This window comes from Doryrhamphus excisus, chromosome 4 (assembly GCF_030265055.1).
Source record: "Doryrhamphus excisus isolate RoL2022-K1 chromosome 4, RoL_Dexc_1.0, whole genome shotgun sequence".
In the NCBI taxonomy this organism is placed as follows: domain Eukaryota; kingdom Metazoa; phylum Chordata; class Actinopteri; order Syngnathiformes; family Syngnathidae; genus Doryrhamphus; species Doryrhamphus excisus.
Genome location: NC_080469.1, coordinates 3,052,590 through 3,074,878, shown reverse-complemented (window position 1 = coordinate 3,074,878; position 22,289 = coordinate 3,052,590). Strand labels below are relative to the sequence as shown.

Sequence of the window (22,289 nt, the reverse complement as noted above, 5' to 3'; positions counted from 1 at the left end):
ATGGAAAGATGACTATAGGGGTGTTATTTACTGTGTTGACAACATGCTAACCACTCAACCACTTTGCAGCTGAGAAACAATATGCAAGAGAGGAAAGTGGTGTTTATGTTTATCATTGTGTCTTTGGTGGGCGGCACAGTGGTATAGTGGTTAGCGCACAGACCTCACAGCTAGAGACCAGGGTTCAATTCCACCGTCGGCCATCTCTTTGTGGAGTTTGCATGTTCTCCCCGTGCATGCGTGGGTTTTCTCCGGGTACTCCGGTTTCCTCCCACATTCCAAAAACATGCTAGGTTAAGTAGCGACTCCAAATTGTCCATAGGTATGAATGTGAGTGTGAATGGTTGTTTGTTATGTGCCCTGTGATTGGCTGGCCACCAGTCCAGGGTGTACCCCGCCTCTCGCCCAAAGACAGCTGGGATAGGCTCCAGCACCCCTGCGACCCTCGTGAGGACAAATTAATGAAAATGAATGAATGAATTGTGTCTTTGGCAACAATCATGTCAAGTCATCAATTACACGTATTAAACTACAAACTGTGTTTTGTGTTAGCATTTTTGGCTTTAGATTGTGTTTTGTTTAGTGTCAGATGTTCTGGAATCAAGGTTCCACTGTATACCCAATAAATAATGGGCCCCCAAGCCTTTCTTTGGACACCTTTGCAATGTACTTTGCAACGGTACTCAAATAAAGAATAAAAAAACAAAAGTGACATTATAGATGTAAACCCTCATTAGGTTGAGCTGGAGCCTATTCCAGTTGGTTTATTGTGCTTAATCATTCCTAATGCAAGGCATCCATCCCTTGGCTGGTTTGAGTGACAGACCCCTAGTTCTGAGAAGGCATCTGAACGGGACGAGATAACACTTGACCCGACTTATCTCCTCCCTCCCACTGACCCTCAAACACCCACCAGTAGACCCCCCCCCCCTCCTTGACAGAGAAGGAAAAGTTAGTGGTTGGTTTGAGTTAGCTGTGTAAAGGCCATCAGGTAAGCGGTGCTATTTATCACTCATATATTTATATGGATATTGTTTTAAATTGTGTTTTTTGCGGTTCCAGTCAATTTTCCTTTAGTGAGTGTGTGTGTGTGTGTGGGGGGGGGGGGGGTAAAATGTCTCTTTTGATAGTAAAGGTTGCCGACCCCTGACCTAGATATTGTGTAAGCGTATTCCACTGTACTGTATCATACTGATGGGAGTACTTCAACAAGATGCTTTTTTAGTTCCTTTTTTCTGTCATAGCTGCACGTGATTGGTTGGGAAAGTGAAGAAAATGAGCAGCAGGAAACAAAAGCTGTGGCAGAATATCAGCCTTTCTAAAGTGTCAGCTGTGTGCTGTTTTTTCCTTATTATTTATATTTGATTATGTTGTTTTTTTGTTGGAAATTTACTATTTCAATAATAAATATTTGATAAGTTGCACAGTGGTCGAGTGGTTAGCGAGTAGACCTCACAGCTAGGAGACCTGGTTTTAATTCCACCCTCGGCCATCTCTGTGTGGAGTTTGCATGTTGAATGAATGAATATTTATAGAGCCCTCTAGACATGAAATAACACCCCTATAGTCATCTTACCATTCATATTACCCATTATAGTTGACTCTGTTGCTGTTGCTGTTTTGCCAGGTCTCACAGCTAGGAGACCCGGGTTCGATTCATTGCATGTACCCCGCCTCTCGTCCAAAGACAGCTGGGATAGGCTCCAGCACCCCCGCAACCCTCGTGAGGATAACCGGTAGAAAATGAATGAATGAATGAATGAATATTTATAGAGCCCTCTAGACATGAAATAACACCCCTATAGTCATCTTTCCATTCATATTACCCATTATAATTGACTCTGTTGCTGGTGCTGTTTTGCCAGGTCTCACAGCTAGGAGTCCCGGGTTCGATTCCCCGCTCGGGCATCTCTGTGTGGAATTTGCATGTTCTCCCTGTGCATGTGTGGGTTTTCTCCGGGTACTCCGGTCTCCTCCCACATTCCAAAAACATGCTAGGTTAATTAGCGGCTCCAAATTGTCCATAGGTATAAATGTGAGTGTGAATGGTTGTTTGTCTATATGTCCCCTGTGATTGGCTGGCGACCAGTCCAGGGTGTACCCCGCCTTTCGCCCGAAGACAGCTGGGATAGGCTCCAGCACCCCCTGCAAAAAAGCGGTAGAAAATTAATGAATAAATGAATATTTGATATACAGTCATTCAATTTTTACATGCTGCACGGTGAACTAGTGGTTAGCATGTCGGATGATTCAAACGATTCTTTGTGTGTACGTGCCTTGTAATTGTCTAGCGATTCATAGAGGGTATAGCCTTTCTTCAGGAGCTGAGTCAAAAGATTCGGTTCTCTAAAAAGCGATGAACTTCCCATCACTGCTGTGTTACCCTCGTTTGTTTACTCATAACACAAAGCTAATATACAAAATGTATCATTTTTCTGGATGCAACTCTGGGTGGGATATATTCGGACACCCGTGCTGTGGTGTGATGGATCGAGGTGGGTGGTACCCCGTTATCAACTTCCACACTGTGATGACAGTGTGAGTGAAGTATAACTGAAAGTGTCAGGCTGACAGAAACCACAAAAACCACCAACTAAAAAAAAAAAAACCCTTTTCAATTCTGCTCAGTCGGTCAATATGAAAACAAAAGCAGTCAAAAACGAGGATGACTTTGTGAAAGAGTGAAGACGAGATCAGACGATGGATGAGAGAAGTACACCAGTATTCACGTTCTTCCTGTTTTGTCTGATTGCAGGTGAGCATACCAATACAAAAGCGCCGTGTTAGCATTTTATTATTATTGCATAACTAACTTTCCCGTCTCTCAGGGATGCCAGCAGCTGCAAACATTCAGGACGTTTGTTCCAGCTGCCACGTCAACGCCACATGTGATAACAAGTCAGATAACTCGGGAAAAGTTTGCAACTGCAAGTATGGTTTTGTTGGAAATGGAAGAACTCTGTGCCAAGGTAGGAACATCCTAGCTCATAACTCGTGGCGCTGTTTGAGTCGGCTTTTATCAAAGTTTGCAGTTTGGTTCATTTACTATTTAAAGCAGGGGTCTCAAACATGCGGCCCGCGGGCCAAATGTGGCACGCAGGACACTACTTTGAGGCCCCCGCCTTGATATGAAAGTTTAATGTTAGTGCAGCTTGCACAAGTTTGATATGGATGCTGTATGGTATCATGTACCCAGAAAAAATTATTATGTTTGATTAATGTTCATGTTAAAGGTTGAATAACTGTTAATAGTTATCCTCCCTATCCGTGTGGAAGTGGTAAGTTTTTGCCTTTTTTAAGTTTAAAGGAAATAACTTGGAGGCTACCGTTTAGGTCGCTAGCTCTCTAGTTTGCGAATTAGCATGTGTCTCAAGACCCTGCAGTTGCGCAATATGTTGTAAATAACAAGGACAGTAGTTTGAGGCCCCCGGCTTGATATGAAAGTTTAATGTTAGTGCGGCCCGCGCAAGTTTGATATGGATGCTGTATGGTATCATGTACCCAGAAAAAATTATTACGTTTGATTAATGTTCATGTTAAAGGTTAAATAACTGTTAATAGTTATCCTCCCTATCCGTGTGGAAGTGGTAAGTTTTTGTCTATGTAAGTTTAAAGGAAATAACTTGAAGGCTACCGTTTAGGTCGCTAGCTAGCAAAAGTATAAACGTGACTGTAGTCGTGTTTCTCAAATATCTTAATTTTTATTTTTATGCACAAAATAAGATGAAAAATAAATCAATCAAGAATAAAGAAAATCAATCAATCAATCAGTAATAAATAAATAAATATAATAATAATAATAAAACGGCAAATAATAAAAACTTAAGAAAACACATATAGTTGGTGGGTAGACAAATTATTTTTTTCAGATTAAAATGAACAAAGAATTATTAGAGCCCTGTAGACATGACAAAACACGACTATAGTCACATTTATACTCTTTTTATTTACAACATATTGCGCAACTGCAGGGTCTTGAGACACATGCTAACTCGCAAACTAGAGAGCTAGCGACCTAAACGGTAGCCTTCAAGTTATTTCCTTTCAACTTAAATAGCCAAAAACTTACCACTTCCACACGGATAGGGAGGATAACTATTAACAGTTATTTAACCTTTAACATGAACATTAATCAAACGTAATAATTTTTTCTGGGTACATGATACCATACAGCATCCATATCAAACTTGCGCGGGCCGCACTAACATTAAACTTTCATATCAAGGCGGGGGCCTCAAACTAGTGTTCTGTGGGCCGCGTGTTTGAGACCCCTGCCTTAGACTGAACAAGTCTGATATTGTTAGTTGACTTTAATGGCTTTTTGCTGCTAGATAAAGATGAGTGCCAGATAGGCGCCACAAAGATATGCGGGCAGCATACAACGTGCCATAATACGTATGGGAGTTACTACTGTACCTGCCTGGATGGTTACATGGCGTCCAACAACATGCCGGTCTTCATTCCAAACGATGGAACCCACTGCCAGGGTGAGTCTCAAAGTTTCATGAAATATTGTTATGATTAGTCTCCATTGTAAAGTACTTGCCATACCACGCTTGTTTCCTGCAGACATGGATGAGTGCAGCGTGTCGGGGCAGTGTGGACCAGGAGGTCAGTGCAGGAACCTGGATGGCGGTTTTGACTGCAGCTGCCAGCTGGGGTACCGAGTCCACAATGGGAAAGAACCCTTTCATCCTCACAAAGACAAGGCTTCATGCAAAGGTAAAAGAGCATTATGCAAATGAACGGGATTGGTATTTTGTGTGGAAATTAAGGAAAAACATATAAATATAAAAAAATATACAAATATTGATATTGTTGATACCAAGAAGAATATCAGTATTGGGTTGAGACTGATATTTTTCAATTCTCTACTATGTTTATTTTCACTGATATCTGTTTTTGTATGGGTGGCACGGTGGTCTAGTGGTTAGCGTGCAGACCTCACAGCTAGGACACCAGGGTTCAATTCCACCCTCGGCCATCTCTGTGTGGAGTTTGCATGTTCTCCCCGTGCATGCGTGGGTTTTCCTTGGTTAACATCATTAATCTGTTCCAGAATGTCCGACTCAAACCGAAATGAACTCTAACCAAAACAAATCATATAAAACCAATAAAATCCTTGCCAGACAGCAAAAATGTTAACACAAAACACATTTTAAGGACAATAATCAGAGTTTTACATGAAGAAATTATGCAAAAATAATATATTAATAATAAAAAATAATGGTCGAGTGGTTAGCGCGCAGACCTCACAGCTAGGAGACCAGGGTTCAATTCCACCCTCGGCCATCTCTGTGTGGAGTTTGCATGTTCTCCCCGTGCATGCGTGGGTTTTCCTTGGTTAACGTCATTTATCTGTTCCAGAATGTCCGACTCAAACCGAAATGAACTCTAACCAAAACAAATCATATAAAACCAATAATGATGCAAAAATAATATATTAACGGTGGTCGAGTGGTTAGCGCGCAGACCTCACAGCTAGAAGACCAGGGTTCAATTCCACCCTCGGCCATCTCTTTGTGGAGTTTGCATGTTTTCCCCGTGCATGCGTGGGTTTTCTCCGGGTATGTAATATATTTGTTCACTTCCTGCTTTCCATAATATATATTCTTTTAATATAAAAAAATGTAATCAAATGACTTGTATAATCCAATACAGATACGACCCAGTATTGATGTTCGAACCCATCCCGCCGTATCTAATTGTAGTTTTTCATGACACAATCAGTGGTGGACTGTGGCCATCCGGCTTTGCAGGACAACATGCTGTTGTTCTCAGCAACAGGGACCACATATGGAAGCGTTGCCACGTTTGTCTGCGGTGAAGGATTTCTATTGAAGAGTGGGGTCACCACTTCACTGTGTGGAGATGACGGACTATGGACAAGGACTAATATGATCTGTGAAGGTAAGAAAACAAAGAACCGAACCTTTCTGCAGCACATAGACTCTATACTAGTACTACTAATACTACACTAATACTATGGCTGTTAATATGAAATGCTTTCTATGTCCTTGTCTTACTTCTCAGTGGTTGACTGCGGTCCTCCTCCTCACTTCCCTCATTCACACATGCTTTGGAATAAGAGCTCAAAGATGGGCGCTGAGGTGTTTTATCAGTGTAATTTTGGGTATCGGCACGCTGGAGATAGCAATGTCTCCACCTGCACCAACGCAGGGCAGTGGGAGGGTGCATCTGTTCTTTGCCAAGGTAGGCATAACCAATGGAATGCTTTGCTGGGCGAAATACAGATGTTTTTTTTTTTATTTTAAACTTGTATTGGTACTTGCGTGGCTGCACGGTGGTAAAGTGGTTAGCACGCAGACCTCACAGCTAGGAGACCCGAGTTTAATCCCACCCTCGGCCATCTCTGTGTGGAGTTTGCATGTTCTCCCCGTGCATGCGTGGGTTTTCTCCGGGTACTCCGGTTTCCTCCCACATTCCAAAAAAAACATGCTAGGTTAATTAGCGACTCCAAATTGTCCATAGGTATGAATGTGAGTGTGAATGGTTGTTTGTCTATATGTGCCCTGTGATTGGCTGGCCACCAGTCCAGGGTGTACCCTGCCTCTCGCATGAATGACAGCTGGGATAGGCTCCAGCACCCCCCGCGACCCTCGTGAGGATAAGTGGTAGAAAATGAATGAATATTTATAGAGACCTCTAGACATGAAATAACACCCCTATAGTCATCTTTCCATTCATATTACCCATTATAGTTGACTTTGTTGCTGTTGCTGTTTTGCCAGGTCTCACAGCTCGGAGACCCGGGTTTGATTCCCCGCTCGGCCATCTCTGTGTGGAGTTTGCATGTTCTCCCCGTGCATATGTGGGTTTTCTCCGGGTACTCCGGTTTCCTCCCACATTCCAAAAACATGCTAGGTTAATTAGCCACTCCAAATTGTCCATAGGTATGAATGTGAGTGTGAATGGTTGTTTGTCTATATGTGCCCTGTGATTGGCTGGCCACCAGTCCAGGGTGTACCCCGCCTCTCGCACGAATGACAGCTGGGATAGGCTCCAGCAACCCTTGTGAGGATAAGTGGTAGAAAATGAATGAATGAATGTGCTTTGTATATTTTTAGTGTTAAGTTGCTGTGTGATGATTGTAGCACCGTGAGTCAGACTTTTTTTTAACATTAGAACCACTTCAAAAATGTTTCCTATATGTCAATTTAATGCGTTCATGTCAGTATAGGACCAATTTTAGGATATTTAAAGTGTTCTGATGAATGAGTTTTCTATGTTTGTGTTGTTTTCATGTCCTAACCCCCCATATGTGTATCATCCTGTACCAGAGATATTATGTGGCAAACCACCCACATTACCAAACACAGGATATGTATGGAATGGCACTTCCGCTCTTGGAAGCATAGCAAGCTATTACTGTAAACCAGGATTCGATCACAGCGAGGGAAGCGCCGTATCGCGGTGCATGTCTAACGGTAACTGGACAAAGCCAGACGTTTCATGCAAAGGTAACAACATTGCTTTAGTTGATGATGATTTTCTTACGTATATGACGTCACGGTTCAATAATCTTTTGAATCTCTGTAGAAGTTGACTGCGGCGCTCCTCCTGACATCTCGAATTCGGTCCGCTTATGGGATAACAGATCTACTGTGGGCTCTGAAGTTGTTTATCTCTGTAACTTTGGATATTACAATATTGGAGACAGAACTACATCAGTGTGTACCGACACTGGAATATGGGACCAACCCATTCTGCACTGCCAAGGTGATACACCTGACACATAATTTATATATTCTTTACAAAAGGCGATAGAGTTAAGCCACAAAATTTAAAAAAAAAACAGTGGTACCTTGGTTAACGTCGTTAATCTGTTCCAGAAGGTCCGACTCAAACCGAAATGAACTCTAACCAAAACAAATCATATAAAACCAATAAAATCTTTGCCAGACAGCAAAAATGTTAACACAAAACACATTTTGGTTAGCGCGCAGACTTCACAGCTAAGAGACCAGGGTTCAATTCCACCCTTGGCCATCTCTGTGTGGAGTTTGCATGTTCTCCCCCGTGCATGCGTGGGTTTTCTCCGGGTACTCCGGTTTCCTCCCACATTCCAAAAACATGCTAGGTTAATTAGCGACTCCAAATTGTCCATAGGTATGAATGTGAGTGTGAATGGTTGTTTGTCTATATGTGCCCTGTGATTGGCTGGCCACCAGTCCAGGGTGTACCCCGCCTCTTGCCTAAAGACAGCTGGGATAGGCTCCAGCACCCCCCGCGACCCTCGTGAGAATAAGCGGTAGAAAATGAATGAATATTTATAGAGACCTCTAGACATGAAATAACACCCCTATAGTCATCTTTCCATTCATATTACCCATTATAGTTGACTCTGTTGCTGTTTTGCCAGGTCTCACAGCTCGGAGACCCGGGTTCGATTCCCCGCTCGGGCATCACTGTGTGGAGTTTGCATGTTCTACCCCGTGCATGTGTGGGTTTTCTCCGGGTACTCCGGTTTCCTCCCACATTCAATAAATAAAAAACATGCTAGGTTAATTAGCGACTCCAAATTGTCCATAGGTATGAATGTGAGTGTGAATGGTTGTTTGTCTATATGTGCCCTGTGATTGGCTGGCCACCAGTCCAGGGTGTACCCCGCCTCTCGCCTGAAGACAGCTGGGATAGGCTCCAGCACCCCCGCGACCCTCGTGAGGATAAGCGGTAGAAAATGAATGAATGAAAAAAAGACAAATGATTGAACAACTGGACATAAAATTCGGAGGTCTTGCACAACTAACAACCTAACGTAATCCAAGATGGTGGCATAAACAAGCGGGTGAACGCAAGCCAAGGCAAAATTTTTGCAAAAATTTTGATTGTTACCAAAATAACATGAACCGTTAACTGAGATACCACTGTAAAAAAACAAATATCATAATTTTACCATAACAGGTCATCTGCAGTGATTTACTGTCTGTCTGTTGTAGAAATCAAATGTCAGGAGCCTGTTGTGATAACACATACAAAAAGGCTATGGGACGGCGCTACACATGTCGGCAGTGTGGTCGTCTACCAATGTGATGAAGGATATGACACAAGGAGTACCAGAAACTACTCAGTATGTGGAGAGAGTGGCCTGTGGGAGGATATTGATCTTTGGTGTGAAGGTGCAACGTTTGAAGACCATCAGAACTGATTGACAGAATGCATTTTTGGCATATACTTCACTATATGTATTGTAGAGTATTATACAATGATTGCATTTCGGTAATACAGTGGAACCTGGATCAATGACGTCGACCTAAGTGGATGTCGAAGTCGAGAAAGTCGAAAGTCACATTTAATTGTGACTTTGGCCAATGATATAGAGAGAATGCATCGTTTAACCCTTGGTAGTTTGCCGACATGGTTTTTCCTTTCTGTGTATTTAGATTATTAGATTAATTAGATTAATTATTAAATGTTAAAGATTAAATGTTAATCTAATTATTAGATTAGATTAACAATTATTCACCCTTGGTAGTTTGCAGACATGGTTTTTCCTTTCTGTGTATTTAGATTATTAGATTAATTAGATTACTTATTAAATGTTAAAGATTAAATGTTAATCTAATTATTAGATTAGATTAACATTTAGATTATTAGATCTTTTCATATGAGTATTTGCCATTCATTCACCCTTGGTAGTTTGCCGACATGGTTTTTCCTTTCTGTGTATTTAAATTATTAGATTAATTAGATCAATTATTAAATGTTAAAGATTAAATGTTAATCTAATTATTAGATTAGATTAACATTTAGATTATTAGATCTTTTCATATGAGTATTTACCATTCATTCACCCTTGGTAGTTTGCCGACATGGTTTTTCTTTTCTGTGTATTTAGATTATTAGATGAATTATTAAATGTTAAAGATTAAATGTCAATCTAATTATTAGATTAGATTAACATTTAGATTATTAGATCTTTTCATACGAGTATTTGCCATTCATTCACCCTTGGTAGTTTGCCGACATGTTTTTTCCTTTCTGTGTATTTAGATTATTAGATTAATTAGATTAATAATTAAACGTTAAAGATTAAATATAAATATAAACTGTGCAAGTTTTAATGCTTTGTAACTAGACAGTAGTTGTTTACTACTGCATGTTTAGCGATACCACAACACAAAAATGGACCTATTTTCCATACAAATAACCACAAATAATCTCGTTGACGCCAACTTAAGCGGCCATTTTTTTAGTCAGCGGGTTCCACTGTATAAAGTCGACAGGCTATAAACATGAAATTCAAATGCAAAAAAAATATAATGCATTTTAGAGTCTTATGTCACAAGTGATGTGAAATGAATGCGAGTTTGAATTCTGAAAGTTGAAGCCTGCTGCCTGATTTGCTTTTTTTGTTTCACTAATTTATGTCTGTGTGCAGAAATAAGCTGCGGTCCCCCACAAACGCTCCCCAATACTAACCTCCTGTGGGACCGCTCCATTCGTCCTGGCAGTGTGGTGCTGTATGAGTGTATCAGTGGATATTACCGTGAGAGTGGAGAAAATATTTCCACGTGTCAAACATCAGGAGAATGGGCAAAAGTGTCATTAAAGTGCGAAGGTATAGGATGATACTCTTGTATTTTTTTTTTTTTGTGCTGTGGATTTTGCTGGTTGTGTGTCGGCATACAAGAACACCTCCTGTGCTTTGTTTTTTTTTGTTTTCTTTATTTTGAACATGAAAAACAACCAAAACACAACAAACCAACCAAAATCAATACAAATAAAAATACCTATGTATATATCAACATACACAAATCACCCAAAACAATATTTTCTGCAACCCCTGATCAATCAGTGCCATTGTTTTTTTTCCCTCCCAGCAAAATGTGGCCCAATCCCCTTGCTTGCCCACTCAGATGTGGTATGGCATAACAACAGTGTAGTGATCCATCGCTGTGTGAATGGATATCACAGCTGGAGGGGCAGCGACGTCTCACTCTGCAGCAGTTCTGGTGTTTGGCAGATGGCTACAATCAAATGCATAGGTGAGCTATTTAGTTCCCTGAATCTCTCAGTAGTATTTTATCCAATAGTGTTTCCTCTGTTATTATCATTATACAGTAAATACCCACTACTTACAAATGTTGTGTTCTCATAACAATCATTAGCCACGTTTACATGGACCCAAAATATTCCAATTCCATTCGGGTTATTTGCTCAAATGTAACCTTTGTATACACAAAAGTGCCAATCCGAATGAATATATAATGGAATTCCCAGGGGTGGAATATTCCTTTCCCCAATCCGATTGAGGTATCTTGTACCCGCTCAAACGGAAAGTTGTCAGACTTCGTTCTTCTTCGTGGTGTTTTTCTTCTTCTGTTGTTTATTGGCGGTTGGCAAGCAGCTTTGGTGTGCATTAGCGCCATCTGTGGAACAGAATCTAAACCCTTCTATACTGCCATTCACAAGTCCACTTTTATTCAAAAAGAAAATACATATCTATATAAAAACATGTGCCGAGCTTAATTATAAAATATTAGCAAGATTGAACTTGTTTCCGGGTACGTTCTTTCAGCGAATGCTGAGATATGACGTCACACGCAGCTCGAGACGTTCTTCGATTTAAAAAAAAATGGAGGCGAGCAATCGGCACTGGACTGCTAAGGAAAGTTTGTTTTTGATTCAAACTAAATTTCAAGACTGGACGAAGGAAAAAAATGGCAATACGGAGTTATTCCAACAAGTGAAAGAAAAAATCCAGGAAGTCGGTATCACGTGATGTTGGTGTTTACAATTTACTGCGCATGCCCTATTGACTATTCTGGTTGATTATCGCTTACATATATATATAGTGTAGACACGCCATTGGAATATTCCTTTCCATGTATACCATTGCTTTCTGAAAGATTCCATTCGGAAAGAGAAGAACTCCTCATGTAAACATGGCTAGTGAATGCTGAAAAGCCGCTTCTAATTGAGTAGTCAACCAGTAGGGTGTTAAACCAAATGGCGAAACCACAAAAAAAACAACAAGTAACATGTGGAAAATACAAAGTAACACACTAATATACAACCACAACAACACTGTTTCATACTAATTTATAACCACAAGGCATGCTGAGTGTGTGCTTGGGCTTCCCAACATGCCTTGCGGTTATAAATTAGTATAAAATATTGGTTTTATCATTAGTTATATTATATTATTTGTATTGTTTGTATGATTATATTATATATTATTATTATTATTGTTTGAATTATTTTTTTTAGTATTGTTTTTAATGTTCATGTGGACATGGATATATTTCTCACAGAAATCAAGCCACCCATCAGTCATCTCCTTGTTTCCAATGAAAAATGTCTGCAATGGAGAGCAGAGAAGTATGAAGAGGATACAGAAATATACAAGGTAAAACAAGACCAGCGTAAACATTGAAGTTAAATACAGGTATGAGCACGTGTTGGCAGTGTCAATAAATGTAACCTTTCAATCGTAGGTGGCCTACATAGGATCCAGAGACTACGACAGGGCCAATGTTGACAAAAGGAAACAGTTTTTGAGCTCGACGGCAGATTGGCTAGAGGTCTGTCTAAGTCTGCTTCCAGCCACAAACTACAGCATCTCTATCACGGCGATGTCAAAGGGGTTCACAGCCTCCATCAGCACCAACACCAGTTTAACAGGTACCAGTGTACTACCTGTAAGTCGTACCATGATGATTCCATAGTAGGGGTGGGCAAACTTTTTGACTCATGGGCCGCATTGATATAACAAAATTTCCGGGGGGGGCAGACTATATATTTTACACTTAACAGTCCACCTGGTATTATTGTATCTGTAAAATTGTCATGCAATCTGCTATTATTATTTATTATTTTATATTTATATTTAAATATTTTAAAAATAATAAAATATTATAATAATTCAAATAAAATTAAAATAATAATTATTATATTATTATGTAAAATATGTAAATATAACAATATTATTATATATAATTAATATAATAATTAGCATTAATATAATAAATATAATAATCATAATAGTTATAATAATATAATAATTCATTCATTCATTCATTTTCTACCGCTTTTCCTCACGAGGGTCGCGGGGGGTGCTGGAGCCTATCCCAGCTGTCTTCATGCGAGAGGCGGGGTACACCCTGGACTGGTGGCCATCCAATCACAGGGCACATATAGACAAACAACCATTCACACTCACATTCATACCTATGGACAATTTGGAGTCGCTAATTAACCTAGCATGTTTTTGGAATGTGGGAGGAAACCGGAGTACCCGGAGAAAACCCACGCATGCACGGGGAGAACGAAAACTCAACACAGATGAAAACAATGAAAACAAAATAATCTAAATAAAAATAGGTTCAAATGTAAAAAAAAAAACAAGTATGAAACCTAAATATATATTTCTGTAGAATTTCCGACTAAATCCCAGTGCAAACCCGTGAATGTAAATCTGGACTTGTCATTATGGAACAGGAAATAAGGATACATATTTGCTGACTAATACATATTTTACAATACACTATTTGACAGTACCGCCAATACCAGACGTCTACTACAGAGAATACGAGACTCCTGCACCGACTTTGAGGTTGCACAGATCACCCAATAGTCTTGACCCAATAAGGTACGTAAAAAACAATATATGTATATGAACACTGTCTCCATTAATCAATGTGAATTTGAAAAAAAAAAAAACAAAATGCTAAGAGATTGCTATTAAATACATAATATTGTGATTTTCTTTTTCATTTGACAGTTTGTACCAAGTGTTTGTACTTCCTATAGACGACACGATGGTGTTTGACTGTTCCGCTCCCGTCGATGGCGACACCGCGAGCAAATATGATACCGTGAAAGGTTCCGTTCAAGCTCAGATGCGCATCAGCCATATTGGAACGGCGATGAATTTTACTGTGGGAGATGGTCTCTACTACGGAGGCTTTTTCAACGCTCCTCTGGAGAAAGGCAGACACTACTATGTTGTCTTGCGAGCTGTCAGTCAATGGAAAAGGGTGGGTGCAGTCACGACTACATTACATATCTGGATGTAGTAAATTTGCAATTATTTTTTCTTCCTAGGACTTAAAAAGCTCCTGCGTCCTTTGGGCTAAAGTCACAGGTAATGACAACCACTTGAACCATTGCACCAATTCATAAACAAATGTAAAGAAAACAAATAAACCTTAAATAATACAGTAAACCTCGGATATATCGGACTCAGATATATCGGAAATTCGCTCACAACGGACAGATAAAAAAGAACCAATTTTTCTGTAATGCATTTCCAATAAAAATTCATTGCATATATCGGATTTTTTATAATGGATTTCGCCTATTTCGGACAAAATCTCCAGTCCCGTTCCAATGCAATTCCATTAAATTTCCCTCGCATATATCGGATGGCCGCATCGTGGCGCTCCGATTCGCCGAATCGTGACAGGCCGCTATATGACGTCATTTGCAGCGTTTGCAGCGTTGCCTGCGCGTCCAGGTACATTGGAAACATAGTCAAGGAAGTGCCTTTTTATAACGGATAAAATCCGATTTACGCATATACCGGATATAAATCCGATATATGCGTAAAACGGACATTTTCCGGTATATGCATATAACGGATTCCGCTTATATCGGACAAAACCAGTGGGAACAATTGAATCCGATATATCCGAGGTTTACTGTACATTCAAAATGAATAAAAATGACATTGAGAGTCATTGTATTGGTATAGAGTGGGAAAATCCACACGTTTATTCTTCTATTCAATAATTATCTCTTGAAAAGATTAATGTGATATTAAAAAATGGTTGAGTGCTGTACTCACTTTTGTGATATGTGCACATATGTTGTTTTTCTATTTTTTTTTTGTAGGTACATCCTATGTTGTGAGGGTTTCATCGCTGTGCGGTGCTGCTACAGTAGGGCTGATAGCTTTAGCTGTTTTGCTCAGATACACTTATATCTGGTGAGTTTTTTTTTTTTTATATACGTGTACTGTATGGTGGTGTGAATGGTTGTTTGTCTATATGTGCTCTGTGATTGGCTGGCGACCAGTCCAGGGTGTACCCCGCCTCTGGCACGAAGACAGCTGGGATAGGCTCCAGCATGCTTGTGAGGATAAGCGGTAGAAAAATGAATGGTACTTGCTTTGTATATTTTTAGTGTTAAGTTGCTGTGTGATGATTGTAGATTGAGTAATGACCTCCTGCAATTTCCAATTGGTTGACAAGCTTGTCGTGAGTCGAGTAAAAAAAATTGCTTGGTCCTCACAGACTCATATGTGCCACAATATGATATTATTATGAGATTATGACATGGACATGTGTGGCTTATGTATGTACAAATCTGTTTTTCTCTCTAAATTTAGTTTTGAATGAATATACTGTATGCAAAACAAAGGGGTTTTATTTTTTTCATTGGCAATAATAGTCACTTTACTATTAATAACTGCTCCAATCAAAAATGCACTATTGTGAAATATCTTATCTGTCTTCTAGGTGTGTCAAGAAAACATAACAACAAGCCTTCACGTACATTATTGCTTCATTTTGTACATATTTGAAATAAAATCTGTATTCCTTTGCAACAATTTTGTTGTTTTCTTATTCATGGTGGTTGATAATAATGTGTATATTAGGTTTTAGCATGAAAATGTGACACTTTTGGAGTTGATTCTGCAGTAAAAAATTATAATATTTCAATATTTTTAGTTCAATGAATCAGTGTTAAATGATGGAAGACTATGTATAGTTTGTATTCACACAGTGATGTCAGATGTTTACATTTTAGTTTGTAAATTTTAGTATGGACGATATACCTGATATTCATACTTTTACTTGAAATTTAAATTACTTTAATGAGTTTATGAATTTCTCTTTCATTGGCTCTGTGGGATACCAACCAGACAACTTAATTAAAAAAATAATTTAAGAATAATTTAAGAATAATTTAACAATATATAAATATCAGTGTAACAATTTGAACAACACAGATATTTAAAAAAAAAGAGAGAGAAAAATGAAAAATAAAAATCTCATCACGCTGTGGTATCGGTCCGATACTGATACTGTACTACGCTTCGATCGATACGATATTTTGATGGTTCCGTCCAACCCCAATTAGGAATTAAGACTGAATATAATATCATTTATATTCCCATTTACATCAATATTTATCCTAATTACACATTAAGAACAGTCTATAATGTGTATTAAGGTTATAAAATACTGTGTAACAATGTAGTAATAAATCCATTGTACAGTAAGTCGCCTACTCCAATGCAGCGGGAGGCAGTGTACTCTTATTACGTCTTAAGAAAATATATCGCTATAACGACAGACGGACCGTGGAGGATAAGCCACTAAAGACGGCGTCTTACACCGTTTTAAATACGATAAAAAGAGTGGTAAGTGTCTATTCGTCAGTCAAGCGAACAATAAAATACAATAGCAGCTAGCCAGTTAGCTACACACATCTTTGCTATGCTAACCCAATGTTAAATGTGCTACAGCTAGCATCACAAGGCAGCCTTTCATTGTTAGCACGTAGCATCCACAAATGGTTACGGTGGACGGTTAGTTTTGTTGAAGAGCCACATTCTTTAATATTCAATTCATCTTCAATTGATATAATAACATATGAACGTGAATTATTGTTAGATGGTCGCAAATGGTATTACATTCACGCATTTATCTTTAGCGTTTCGAGTGCCTAAGTACGCACTGTAAATGGTCAGTGTAAGTATGGACATTATTCGATGCACTTAACGGTTAAAACTGAAAACTTGCGTTACGTTGACATCAGAAGGGCATAGGTTTAGTCGTGACTATAGTCGTTTTATTGATGGACTAATAGCTGTTTCAGTTGTTACTGGAATTTGGTTACCTCTTCTCATGTGATCATATAACAGGCACCTGATTTGTCATACAAATTGAACTGATGTAAGATGCATTAGTTAGTTTGTTATTATGGGAAGACACTGAAGCGTATTCTACAGGACTGCAATCTATCTGCGGTGAGCTGTCTAATCTGTTATATCTATTTTGGGAGTTTCCACCCAGAAGATGGTTCTCTGGATGATGATTCTTGCCCATGCACATGAGATCATTAATTAAAAGTATACAATGGGGGTAATAATTATCAAACAGACAAGGTTAATACATTTGTGTTTGATTGAGGAAAAAAAAGTATTAGATCCCCAAATATCCAGCAAGAATTCTGACCCAAGCAGACATGTTATTGTATGTACACATACAGTATTAATCGTTTAGATAGTCGAGTGGTGGTTGAGTGGTTAGCGCGCAGACCTCACAGCTAGGAGGACCAGGGTTCGATTCCACCCTCGGTTTGCATGTTCTCCCCTTGCATGCGTGGGTTTTCTCCGGGTACTCCGGACAGCTGGGATAGGCTCCAGCGACCCTCATGAGGAAAAGCGGTCGAAAATGAATGAATATTTATAGAGCCCTCTAGACATGAAATAACACCCCTATAGTCATCTTTCCATTCATATTACTCATTATAGTTGACTCTGTTGCTGTTGCCGTTTTGCCAGGTCTCACAACTAGGAGACCAGGGTTCGATTACCTGCTCAGGCATCTCTGTGTGGCGTTTGCATGTTCTCCCCGTGCATGCGTGGGTTTTCTCCGGGTACTTCAGACAGCTGGGATAGGCTCCAGCAACCCTCGTGAGGAAAAGTGGTCGAAAATGAATGAATATTTATAGAGTCCTCTAGACAGGAAATAACACCCCTATAGTCATCTTTCCATTCATATTACCCATTATAGTTGACTCTGTTGCTGTTGCTGTTTTGCCAGGTGTCACAGCTCGGAGACCCGGGTTCGATTCCCCGCTCGGCCATCTCTGTGTGGAGTTTACATGTTCTCCCCGTGCATGCGTGGGTTTTCTCCGGGTACTCCGGTTTCCTCCCACATTCCAAAAACATGCTAGGTTAATTAGCGACTCCAAATTGATCATAGGTATGAATGTGAGTGTGAATGGTTGTTTGTCTATATGTGCCCTGTGATTGGCTGGCCACCAGTCCAGGGTGTACCCTGCCTCTCGCCTGAAGACAGCTGGGATAGGCTCCAGCACCCCCCGCGACCCTCGTGAGGAAAAAGCGGTAGAAAATGAATGAATGAATGAAATAATAGACTTCATATTTCTTTCTTCTACAGGTTCATTGTCTGTGGTCCGTAGTTCACTATGGCCCAGAATCAGGTAATCCTGCAGTTCCACTTTGCTACATACGGGGACTCCATGCTGCAGAAAATGGACCTGCTTCGGCACCAGCGCCGCTTCTGTGATGTGACTGTGCGCATCAACCAGCTTAAAGTCCCTGGTCACAAGGTCGTGTTTGCCGCCGGTTCATCTTTCCTCCGAGACCAGTTCATCCTTCAGCAGGACTCCAACGAAGTCCAGATCTCCATGATCCAGGAGGCAAAGGTCGGCCAACAGCTGCTGCTGTCCTGCTACACGGGCCAACTGGAGTTTCCGGAATTAGAGCTGGTCAACTACCTGACGGTGGCCAGCTTCCTCCAAATGGGCCACATTGTCGAGCAGTGTACTCAAGCCTTAAACAAATTCATCAAGCCGCAGCCGCCACCCAAGATGGAAGTCGACGTTGAGATGAAAAGAGCCAACAGAGAGGAACGTTTGTGCTCCCAGGCATTGAGAGAACAGGAGCACTTCCAAGTGAAGACTGTCCAGGATCTAGAGAGGGTGGAGCAAGTGGAGGACATCAGTACTGATGATGACGACGATGACGATGATGTCATCATACAACCCAAGTCTCCTCCTCACACGTCGGATTTGCAGCATCCCGTTCAGGAAGTGGAAGAGAGTGACATCAGCATCGTGAAGGTGGAGTCTGTGGAGTCCACCTTCCCGACAAGCTCTCCGCCTGCCCTTCACTCACCCGAGCCGCAACACTCGCTCATCAATTCCACCGTTGACAGCCGTGGGAGTGAAATGATGGCACCCCCGAGCATGCCGGGGTACCCCTTCCGCCCTCCGTCTCCGTCCAACCCTGCTGAGAAACAGAAGAACTACGACAAACCCCTCCAGTGGTACCACCAGTGTCCCAAGTGCAGCCGCGTCTTCCGGCAACTCGAGAAGTACGCCAACCACCTCAAGATGCACAAGCTCTTCATGTGCCTCTTGTGCGGGAAGACCTTCACGCAAAAGGGGAACCTTCACCGCCACATGCGGGTCCACGCCGGCATCAAACCCTTCCAGTGTAAGATCTGCGGGAAGACCTTCACGCAGAAGTGCTCTTTACTAGACCACCTGAACCTTCACAGCGGAGACAAGCCTCACCGCTGTAACTACTGCGACATGATGTTCGCTCATAAGCCGGTTCTCCGCAAGCACCTCAAGCAGATCCATGGCAAGAACAGCTTTGACAACGCAAACGAAGGCAATTTGCATGACGGCGTGCCTGAAGAGAATGACAACGGCGGACCATTTATCAGTCAGTCTAACAATTATGAGACAGACTTCAGGTACAATTTGAGACACTGTCCGGATGAGAGTGTATAAATAAACGAAAGTATGAGAGAGACGAGAGAGAGGTGGAAAAAAAAATTACTGTAACATTGCCCAGGTAAGATTGACCGCAAAATTGGACTAAATTGGAAAAAATTGGAAAAACTGGAGGTGAAGCAACACCATTGGAATAAATGTCGTCAGTTGTCAATGAAATATACTGTACAATAGGGTGCATCAAATTTGAATGGGAAATTTTAATTTCATAATATCAATTTGGCAAAGTGGCAAATGTATCTATGGCGGTCCACAATGACAAATTCAACAGAGTGTCAAATAATTATTTCCACTATCGTATGTACAGTATTTCAGAATTTAAAAAAATCAAAATAGGAAATGATAGACTCAAGTGGTTAGCACGCAGACCTCACAGCTAGGAGGACCAGGGTTCGATTCCACCCTCGGCCATCTCTGTGTGGAGTTTGCATGTTCTCCCCGTGCATGCGTGGGTTTTCTCCGGGTACTCCGGACAGCTGGGATAGGCTCCAGCACCCCCCGCGACCCTCGTGAGGAAAAGTGGTCGAAAATGAATTAATATTTATAGAGCCCTCTCGACATGAAATAACACCCCTACAGTCATCTTCCCATTCATATTACCCATTATAGTTGACTCTGTTGCTGTTGCTGTTTTGCCAGTTCTCCCAGCTAGGAGACTCGGGTTCAATTCCCCGCTCGGGCATCTCTGTGTGGAGTTTGCATGTTTTCCCCCGTGCATGTGTGGGTTTTCTCCGGGTACTCCGGTTTCCTCCCACATTCCAAAAAAAACATGCTAGGTTAATTGGCGAGTCCAAATTGTCCATAGGTATGAATGTGAGTGTGAATGGTTGTTTGTCTATATGTGCCCTGTGTTTGGATGGCCACCAGTCCAGGGTGTACCCCGCCTCTCGCCCAAAGACAGCTGGGATAGGCTCCAGCACCCCCCCTGACTGACTGTTTCTACATATATTGGAACACTTTTAGTACCCAGCCATATCAAAATTCAATAATTGTGTTTTTTGATGCACCCTACTGTACAAAATTACAACACAACACAGTAGAAAGTACACACAATTTGATTAATCCCCAATTAATCGTGATAAATAAGGGATAACTGTATTAGGTATTTACCATGTAGCTTATTGTCATATCACTGTACTGGCGTGGTGTAATAAATTAAGTACAGTAGATGCCCGCTTTTTGTTGGTGTTACTTTACGAGACCACCAGCAGATGAAGAAAAAATACGAGGAAATAAAAAATATCTATTTTTACACGTAGGTCGCTCCCCTAATTATTAAATCCAGGTATGAGCCTGAAATATGCATCACACACTGTATAGGTACTCAATACTCATGAATAATAATTGGATATGATCCATAAACGGATGTAATTGGCAGCACCATCACAAGCAGACATTCTCTAAGTCTACATAATCCACAATGCTTACCTGTAGTACTTCCTGTAACAATTTACACTCTTGTATGAACTTCCAGTTCTGGTGCGAATCCTTGATTGCAAACATTATAAGTGAATGTAAAAATTATGGGCTTTTGAACAGTGGTACATTTTTATTATGTGTATTATTGCTTGAGAATGAGATGTGTTTTTCTGAATTAAACAACCTATTTTCGGGGGGAAAATACATAATGTTTTTGACCAAAAATCTGTGAATTTGCGCGGCTGTGAATGCTGAACATTTTTTCATTTGAAAATAAGTTGAAATAGTGTTTCAGCTTGGGTTACAACTAGTATAAATGTAAAAAAAAAATTTTTTAAGTACTCTGCTGTCGGTCCATGATTTGTTTTGGGGGTTTTGGGCCCCCTTGCATACAGTAAAATAAAATAAATGAATTACTGATTAGCTATCTTAGTAGATATTACACTAATTTGCTTTGTTGCTGTACACTGAATAGTTTTTTATGTATGTAGCCCTCGGTGTGGGTGGGGGGTGGGGGTTTGGGCACCCCTGCAGTTTAGCAGGAACAGCTGGTTCTGTGATATAAATGTTAAGACGCTGACAGGCGTGATGCCAAAAATGTAGATTTCTGTCTTCAGCCTTCATGATTCATTGCACGGTAGCATTACAAATACTTTCCATAAACTGGTAACTATACAGCACAGAAAATAATATGTTTTCATATTGTACATTTGTGTCCCAGCTCTTCTGTAACTAGTTTTTATCACTGTGGACTTATTTCACTGTAATGTACAGTATTGTAGATGCCTTCATATTGCACACGACTGTGTAACTGAGGATCATGTCGTTTGTCCAATGGATAACTGACAATGAAAACCTTATTTTTTTGTGTGTGTGTATATACAAATATACTATATACAGTCTTAAGTGTACAAGTATAATGTATGGAAAACATTCAAAACCAGGTGGTTGATACATACCAAAAATATTTCATTGGATTTGTATGAAAACGGGATACCATACTTAACTTTTTGTGTGGAAAAATTATATTTGTATAGATTTTCCCACCAAAAATGTTTTTTTTTTCATTCCATAAAACCCTGCATAAGTATAGTACAAAACACACATATGTCACTGTTACCACTATGACATTCCTTATTCTGTCTATTGTTCATGCAAAATGTATGATAATTCCTGTTACTGCGTAATAACAATAAATATCTCCATTACAGTGTTTCATTGGGAGAGGTATTACTGATTTTGAACGGTTATACAGTATAATAAGTAGTTACGTATACATACATACCAAGTTTTTAATGAGTAGAAAAAGGAGTACAACGTACAACGATGAGGAGCTTTTATAT

The 22,289-nt window shown here is 40.3% G+C and overlaps 2 protein-coding genes across 12 annotated transcripts; both read left to right on the top strand.

Moving 5' to 3' along the window:
- Nucleotides 1–420: 420 nt before the first annotated feature.
- susd1 (sushi domain containing 1) lies at nt 421–15,588 on the top strand. 11 transcript variants are annotated; one of them, XM_058071636.1, is made up of 20 exons: nt 422–991; nt 1,628–1,736; nt 2,629–2,755; nt 2,829–2,969; nt 4,332–4,487; nt 4,570–4,722; nt 5,731–5,910; nt 6,034–6,213; nt 7,302–7,481; nt 7,561–7,740; nt 8,961–9,140; nt 10,403–10,582; nt 10,845–11,009; nt 12,279–12,373; nt 12,462–12,648; nt 13,522–13,615; nt 13,748–14,003; nt 14,071–14,110; nt 14,860–14,953; nt 15,486–15,588. In XM_058071636.1, the coding sequence occupies exons 3-20, from the start codon at nt 2,701–2,703 to the stop codon at nt 15,502–15,504; spliced, it is 2,535 nt and encodes an 844-aa protein (XP_057927619.1). In that variant the 5' UTR covers nt 422–991; nt 1,628–1,736; nt 2,629–2,700; the 3' UTR covers nt 15,505–15,588. The 11 variants fall into 11 exon arrangements, with proteins under 11 accessions (XP_057927623.1, XP_057927619.1, XP_057927617.1 ...); XM_058071634.1 differs by having other exon boundaries at nt 1,866–2,755; XM_058071635.1 differs by lacking the exon at nt 1,628–1,736.
- Nucleotides 15,589–16,221: 633 nt separating this feature from the next.
- Nucleotides 16,222–22,151, top strand: zbtb26 (zinc finger and BTB domain containing 26). Its single transcript, XM_058071646.1, has 2 exons — nt 16,222–16,393; nt 18,162–22,151. The coding sequence occupies exon 2, from the start codon at nt 18,190–18,192 to the stop codon at nt 19,522–19,524; it is 1,335 nt and encodes a 444-aa protein (XP_057927629.1). The 5' UTR covers nt 16,222–16,393; nt 18,162–18,189; the 3' UTR covers nt 19,525–22,151.
- Nucleotides 22,152–22,289: the final 138 nt, after the last annotated feature.

What these genes read in the sequence shown, in the direction of transcription:
- zbtb26 (XM_058071646.1), top strand. Translation starts at nt 18,190, where the DNA reads ATGGCCCAGAATCAGGTAATCCTGCAGTTCCACTTTGCTACATACGGG.
- susd1 (XM_058071635.1), top strand. Translation starts at nt 2,701, where the DNA reads ATGGATGAGAGAAGTACACCAGTATTCACGTTCTTCCTGTTTTGTCTG. An exon ending in TGCATCTGTTCTTTGCCAAG is followed by an intron (nt 6,214 to 7,301) that starts GTAGGCATAACC and finishes ATCCTGTACCAG; the next exon opens with AGATATTATGTGGCAAACCA. An exon ending in GGCTACAATCAAATGCATAG is followed by an intron (nt 11,010 to 12,278) that starts GTGAGCTATTTA and finishes TATTTCTCACAG; the next exon opens with AAATCAAGCCACCCATCAGT.